Genomic DNA, 7,289 nt, shown 5'->3' with positions numbered 1-7,289 from the left:
TGGGGAAGGGAGAGGGAGAGAGAGACAGAAACATCAATGATGAGAGAATCATTGATCAACTGTCTCCTGCACACCCCCTACTGGGGATCGAGCCTGCAACCCAGGCATGTGCCCTGACCGGGAATCGAACCCTGACCTCCAGGTTCATAGGTCGACACTCCACCACTGAGCCACGCCGGCCGGGCAGCCGGTGGTGTTCGCTAGCATAATGTGTAATCAAAGGAAGGAGAATCTGTGAAGCCCCTAGGAAGTCAGCAGAATAAAGGCTCTTCCCTTTGGAGGCCTTAGATGTGCAATGAAGTTACTCATCTGCGGGGATGAGAATGTTTACTCCTACACACCGGCCTCCTGGAACTACACGGGCAGCATTACGCAGGGAGCAGTCAGGTGCACCAGGATCGCAGGTTGAAATTCCAGCTTGGCCCGTCCTGACAGGCTGCTCCTTCCAGGAGTGCTGGGATGAGGGTCTGTGGAGCTGAGCTCCGGCGACCTGGGCCTGACATGTGACAAGAAAAAGAAATGAAACCTAACTGTAGTGCATGGGGGAAAGGCAGATTCCTGGGCACAGCCTGTTGAACAGTCTCTGGGAGTAGGGACCAAAGAGTCAGCATGTTGACAAGCCCGGGTGGTGCTGCACACCTAATTTGGAAATGATCCTGCAATTTTAAGGCAAGCAGCAGCCTTGACCATGGAGCTCTGGCACTGAGGCCTCACAGTTACAATCAAAACTGGAACCAGGACCTAACGCAGAAGCAACTTCCAAGCATTGGAAGTGGGTAGAGTCCTGTTCCTCCCTGCACCTCTCCATCCACCCCCAACCATCCTGTTTCCATGAAGAAGGGAGGGCCGGCCCAGCCGGCGTGGCTCAGGGGTTGAGTGTTGACCTATGAACCAGGAGGTCACGGTTCGATTCCCGGTCAGGGCACATGCCCAGGTGGGGCATGCAGGAAGCAGCTGATCAGTGATTCTCATCATTGATGTTTCTATCTCTCTCTCCCTCTCCCTTCCTCTTGAAATCAATGAAAATATATTAAAAAAGGGCCTTTGCCGGTTTGGCTCGGTGGATAGAGCGTCAGCCTGTGGACTAAAGGGTCTCAGGTTCGATTCTGGCCAAGGGCACATGCCCAGGTTGCAGGCTCAATCCCCCCCAGTAGGGGGTGTGCAGGAGGCAGCCAATCAATGATTCTCGATCACCATTGATCTTTCTCCCTATCTCTCTCCCTTCCTCTCTGAAATCAATAAAAAAATATTTAAAAAAAAAAGGGGGGGGGGGAGGGCTGTATGGCTAGTTGGAACCTTGAAGAGAAAGGCAGATTCAAACTAAGATCTACGTTCTCCAATGCAGGGTGGGTCAGGCCCAGGCAGACCTCTGATTTGGCTTCTGGGTGAATATATAACCTTTAAGTTGATCTCAAGTGGTTCAGGGGGGAGAGTTACTTATTCTGTACTTCCAACTTGTCTGTAAGTTTCTGATTGTTTAAATTTTTTAAAATATATTTTATTGATTTTTTACAGAGAGGAATAGAAAGTTAGAAACATTGATGAGAGAGAAACATCGATCAGCTGCCTCCTGCACACTCCCCACTGGGGATGTGCCTGCAACCAAGGTACGTGCCCTTGACCGGAATCGAACCCAGCACCCTTCAGTCTGCAGGCCAACACTCTATCCACTGAGCCAAACCGGTTAGGGCTATTTAAATTTTTTTTAATTAAAAAAAATAAATACCTTCTATATTGGCTCCAGTCAAACAGTTTATCTAAGGAGCCTTAGACTCACAGTCCAAGTCCATAGCTAGTTCAGACCTGATCGTTACTCTGTCCAGTGGTTAGAATGACGATGATTGAGATCACTCTTGTCTGGTTACGGGGCCCAGCAGCATGGCAGACCCAGAGAGGGCTGGTCCTGATTCTGTCACTATGTGATCTATTTAATAATTAATGAGTCTTCTCACATCTCTGAGCTTCTTATTCTCTAGAATGAGAGTAATCCCTGCCCTCTCCAGCCCACTCATCTGATTATTTATAAAGAACAGGACATAACACGTGAGGTTTGTAAAACATCAAGTACCTCCTGATGGTCTCTTTATATTTTCATTCTGAAGGTACAGAAGGGGTTTTTGTTTGTTGAATATCCTGAAACTTAAATTGAAACCACTTAAAACTGCAGAATTGTTTTTAAAATTTGGTAAATGTTTTTAAAATCTTTTAATCCCGCCCCCTGAAAAAAAACTAATAATAAAAAAACCAACCATCCTCAATCTCCAAAAAGTACTGCACCTTGCACTGCCTTAAGAGGTAAGAGGATTACACTGAACTTCTGAACCTGATCGGTTTATCAGGGGCTGTCCTGAAACTCATTTCCTTCTTGTTAATCCTCCCCAGAGGTTATATTTCCCCCCATTGATTTTTTTTTTAATCCTCACCCAAGGATATTTTTTTCCATTAATTTTTTTTCAGAGAGAGTGGAGGGAGGGCGTGGGGGTGGGAGAGAAATAGTGATGTGAGAGAGACACATTAATTGGTTGCCTCTTACACAAGGGATCAAACCTGCCATATTTTTATTTTTTAATCCTCACCCGAGGATATTTTTCCCATTGATTTTTAGAGTGGAAGGGAGGGGGAGAGAGAAACACCAATGTGAAAGAGACATATCAATTGGTTGCCTCCAGCATACCCCCTCCCCCCCGCCCAATCAGGGCCCGGAGCCTGCAACCTGGGCATGTGCCCTTGACCAGAATGGAAACCGGGACCTTCAGCCCACTGAGTCAAACCAAACCAGCCAGGGCAAACCTGCCATTTTTTTTTATTTTTATTGATTTTTTACAGAGAGGAAGGGAGAGGGATAGAGTTAGAAACATCTATGAGAGAGAAACATCGATCAGCTGCCTCCTGCACACCCCCTTCTGGGGATGTGCCCACAACCAAGGTATGTGCCCTTGACCGGAATCGAACCTGGGACCTTTCAGTCTGCAGGCTGATGCTCTATCCACTGAGCCAAACCGGTTGGGGCAAACCTGCCATTCTTAACGGAATCGAACCCATGACCGTTCGGTAGGCTGATCAAGGCTCTAACCAATGAACAACACCAGCCATGTCAAACTCTTTTCCTTTTAAAGTCATCGTTTTGTTGCCCTTTGCCTTTTTTTTTCCTGCAGAGAGTGCACTGGGCCTTCTTTGGGTGAAAAACCATCCTGGCCCAGAACAAAGTGGCTGTGACCTAAGGGTCCCCCAAGTGCACCCTTTCCAAGAGGCTCATAAACTTCAGCGGCCCCGCAGAACCCAAAATTCCTCGTGCGATACGCCCGCCCCGCAACGCACATGCCACTCACAGCACCGCAGCCTCCCAGGTCCCGCCCACCCCGGGCTACTTGGGAGGGGCCGCTTCCGGAGCAGCCGGAAGTCCCTGTGGCTTAGCAACCAGGTGACAGGCTGCGACCCGGGCCTATCTCGTGGCCGCTCCCCGCGCTGGGCAGGAGCTTCGAGCAAGCCGGCGGCACACCTTTCCAACACACCTGCCCCCTGGCCCGACTTTCCCAAGGAGGACGACTACCATTCCAGGAGCATCTGTCAGGCTCCTTCCAGCACGTCACGCTACGGAGCCCTGAGAATTCACCACCTTTCTCCCGGATAGGACACCAGGCTGAGGTGAAGGCCCTCAACCCGAGGGACCTGGCTCAGGGCGGGAATCCCACCTGCCGGTGCCCCATTCCAGCGTCTGGAGAAGGAGCAGCAGCTCAAACTTGACCTGAAATGCTTTATTTTCCATAATGACTATGAAACGAGCGTCTATGTAAGCCCAAGTGCCCGGGGACCAGAGATCCCACCTTGCAAATGGCAAATAGACCCAAGGCCCTGAAGGGCAGTGAATGCATTAGAAGTGGACGGGGTGCGGCTGAGCCCCACAATCCAGGCTCAGTTTACTTGGCAGGAGACCTTCAGGGTGAGAAAGGGCAAATGTTTTGGGCTGAGTGAACCACGAGGGGCCGAGAGGCGCCCAAAGGCTGGAGAAGGAGTTCCCTCTGGCCCGGACGAGGCTGGAATCTGTGCCGCCTGCCGGGTCCCAGCTCTGCTCACAGTGTCAGCCCCCGCTCCTTAAACAGCTGCTTTAGCGCCTCTTCCAGCTGCGGGTTTGTGCCCTGAAGCCCTTTCACCACCTGCGCCGCCCACTCGAAGTATTCCTGGACCCGATGCTCCGACCACCCTGCATGTGAATGGACAGAAAACGGCTCGTGGAATGGCAGCAAGGGGCTGTGCCGACTTCCTGGAGGGCTTGGTGGTGGGACTTGTCCTGAAAGTCTCCCTTTGGCCCAGCTCCGGTGTTTCTGCCCGATGAAAGCATATCAGAGTGGTCTGGTGGGATTCGTTTGGGGAATGAACCAGAACGCCCAGACTTTCCCTCCTCCTCACCCCCAGGGGAACTGAGCCACCTGGGCCTCCAGAAGGTGGGCCCTCCCTGTCCCCTCCGAGCAGGTGGGGGCTCCTACCCTCTGGGGTGCAGCGATTCAGGTCCCTCAGATTGTACAGCTTGTCCGCCAGCTTCACCAGTTTAGCCCCCGGGCTGCTGTGGGGAGCATGCTCCACCTGCAGCCTCTTTCTCTCCAGCTTCGGCAGAGTCTTGTCATCCGTCACCTCCTCCACCAGCCGCCGCACCTGTGCCCCAAAGTGCAGCTCCACCTCATCGAGGGTGGTGTCTGTGTCCTCCACCGTGTCATGGAGCAGGGCTGCCTGGGGACAGGCTCCCACTCAGCCCTGCGACGCCAGCCAGGGGGTGCCCAGAGCTGAATGAGGCCCCGGTCCCCACCCCAGCCTCCTGTCGGCGGCGGAGGGGAGTTACCTGTAACACCACAATGTCAGTGATTCCCGCCTCGTGGGTCAGGATCCGAGCCACACCTGACGGGCAAAGCAGGAAATCAGACCGGAGGTGGTCCCAGCCCGTGTGTGCTGGGTTTTCTGGAGCCAGATGTGGCCCCTCGCTCACTGGGTGTCCTCGGACCTGTCCTTCACTCTCTTTGGGTGTCAACCGTACACAGGGAACAGCCATGCCCACCTCTCCCCCTCCCCACCCCCCGGATTGTTTGAGGCGTAATCACCCACAATGCGTGGTACAAACTTGGTGCAGAGTAGGTGCTCAATGAGATGCACGATCCCACCCACCCCGTCCCCCGACGCCTCTGAGGTTACTCTCAGGGCTGCACGCCCACCGATAGGGTGGTTGATGTAGGGGGTCCCTTCGGGGTCCATCCGCCGCTGCCTTCGGTGCTTGTGAGCCGCGAAGTCGGCAGCTTCCAGCAGCTGCGCCACCTCGGAGCCCATCGCGCCGGTGGGGCGAGCGACTGAGGTTCCGAGAATAAGGGAAGCCGGACCCAGCTCCACAGCGCCCCCTGGCGCCGCGGAGGCCGCGGGGATTGTGGAATCTAGTTCAGAAGAGTTCCTCTTGGGGGTGCCATCCTGGTGGGGAGTCGCGGGGGGTGGGCAGCCCCTGGTTCAATGCGCTCTGCTGGGGGCGCAAGAACATGTCCTGGGTCTCTGAGGCCACACAGTGTGCCGATTCCAGGGCCCGAAGGCACAGATGGCTGTTACTGAGGCGGCAGGGCAATTGCCTAACCTCAAGGTCAGAGCCAGCTTTTCCCAGGAGGGACTTCTCCCCCCAGGAAGACAGTCTTCAACCTATCAATGCTCTGAAAATTCCCCAAGTGCTCTAAAAATAATTCTCCCTGCAGGGCCGGACCTGGTTGCTATGGGCACGGAGCCTCACTTTTGGAACCAGAAGACCCTAGGGCCTGACCTTCTGGAAATTGGAGCTTTTGCTGGGAGCCCTGCTGAGTTGCTTCAGATTCAGGCTCCCAGCCAGCAGTGATGTTTCTGCAGGAACTGTCTTTTTTTTTTTTAAGTTAGTGATGAACATTGGAGTGGCTGATTTGTTAAAAAAAATATATTTTGGGGGGAAAGGGGTGTGGGGGGTGCGGGAAGAGACTGGACAAAAAGCGTACACCTATGGATGAGGACAGTGGGGGGGAGGTAAGGGCAGAGGGTGGGATGGGAACCGGGTGGAGGGGAGCTATGGGGGGAAAAAGGAGGAACAATTCTAATAATCTGAACAATAAAGATTTATTAAATTAAAAAATATATATTTTTATTGATTTCAGAAAGGAAGAGAGAGATAGAAACATCAATGGTGAGAATCATTGATAGGCTGCCTCCTGTACCCTCCCCCCTCCACAGGGGATTGAGTCTGCAACCTGGGCATGTGACCTTGACCAGGAATCGAACTGTGACCTCCTGGTTCACAGGTGGATGCTCAATCACTGAGCCACGCTGGCTATACAGGAACTGTCTTCTTTTCTCTCAGGTGCTGGGACAAAATTTGCATTTCTTGTGCCATAAGGGTTCGTGCCTCAGTCCCCAGGCACCGGCTGTGGGCTCTGGGGTGATGTGTGTTGCCACTGCTGTTCTGGGAGCATGACATTGTCAGGCCTCAGGTAGGCACTAGAATAACACTTAACATTGCTGGCGGGCGCCTCCAGCCGTTTGGATGAAGTCCTTTTCCGGGGAAGGCGGCTATGAGGTAATGTGGGTAAGACGACCTGCAAACCCTGCAAGAGCTTTCCCTGTGACAGGATCAGCTCGTTGCTGAGTAAACGCCAATCAGACAGGTAGCTTATGTGCTCTGGCTAGTACTGATGCAGATGAGGGCTCGGGGGGACGTCAATGAAAGGACTCACCCTTGGTTTTCAGCTAGCTTTGGTGGTTGCCACGACACAGAGGTTAGGGAGGGAAGTTCCAAATGCTTGAACTGAGGCCTCTGGGGCCTGAAACGGAGCCATCAGAATTCCCAGGGCCTCCACGACAGCCTGAAAGCTGAGAATGGTTCTAAAATGCTTATCTGTTCATTAGGCTGATGGCTCAACTTCTTTCTCACCCCTCATTCTGTCCTCTAGTCTTCTGAGCCTTTCCCCTAGAGCTCAGAAAACCTTAGGCAGTTGGAGCCACAGTCCCCACATTTTTCCTTTTTTAAAAATATACTTTTTAATTGATTTCAGAGAGGAAGGGAGAGGGAGAGAGAGAGGTGTAAACATCGATGAGAGAGAATCATTGATTAGCTGCCTCCTGCACATCCCCCACTGGGGATCCAGCCCACAACCCAGGCATGTGCCCTGACCAGGAATCGAACCGTGACCTCTTGGTTCATAGGTAAAAGCTCAACCACTGAGCCACGCAGGCTAGACAACAGAAGACAGACACTCCATCACTTTTAACTCAGAGGTCTGTGCCAGAGTGTTCATAGCCCA

General features: G+C 52.8%; 1 protein-coding gene across 3 annotated transcripts; it reads right to left on the bottom strand.

Annotated features, from left to right (window-relative positions):
* Window positions 1–63: 63 nt before the first annotated feature.
* Window positions 64–5,902, bottom strand: HDDC3 (HD domain containing 3). Of its 3 annotated transcripts, none has more exons than XM_080651848.1 (4): window positions 5,202–5,902; window positions 4,835–4,890; window positions 4,485–4,725; window positions 64–496 (listed from the first exon to the last, which is right to left on the bottom strand). In XM_080651848.1, the coding sequence occupies exons 1-4, from the start codon at window positions 5,311–5,313 to the stop codon at window positions 384–386; spliced, it is 522 nt and encodes a 173-aa protein (XP_080507974.1). In that variant the 5' UTR covers window positions 5,314–5,902; the 3' UTR covers window positions 64–383. The 3 variants fall into 3 exon arrangements, with proteins under 3 accessions (XP_080507974.1, XP_080507973.1, XP_080507975.1); XM_080651847.1 differs by lacking the exon at window positions 64–496 and adding an exon at window positions 2,808–4,201 and having other exon boundaries at window positions 5,202–5,886; XM_080651849.1 differs by lacking the exon at window positions 64–496 and adding an exon at window positions 2,814–4,201 and having other exon boundaries at window positions 4,485–4,650; window positions 5,202–5,890.
* Window positions 5,903–7,289: the final 1,387 nt, after the last annotated feature.

Source organism: Plecotus auritus (assembly GCF_963455305.1).
Source record: "Plecotus auritus genome assembly, chromosome: 15".
NCBI classification, from domain to species: domain Eukaryota; kingdom Metazoa; phylum Chordata; class Mammalia; order Chiroptera; family Vespertilionidae; genus Plecotus; species Plecotus auritus.
This window is presented reverse-complemented; position numbering and strand designations above follow the sequence as displayed.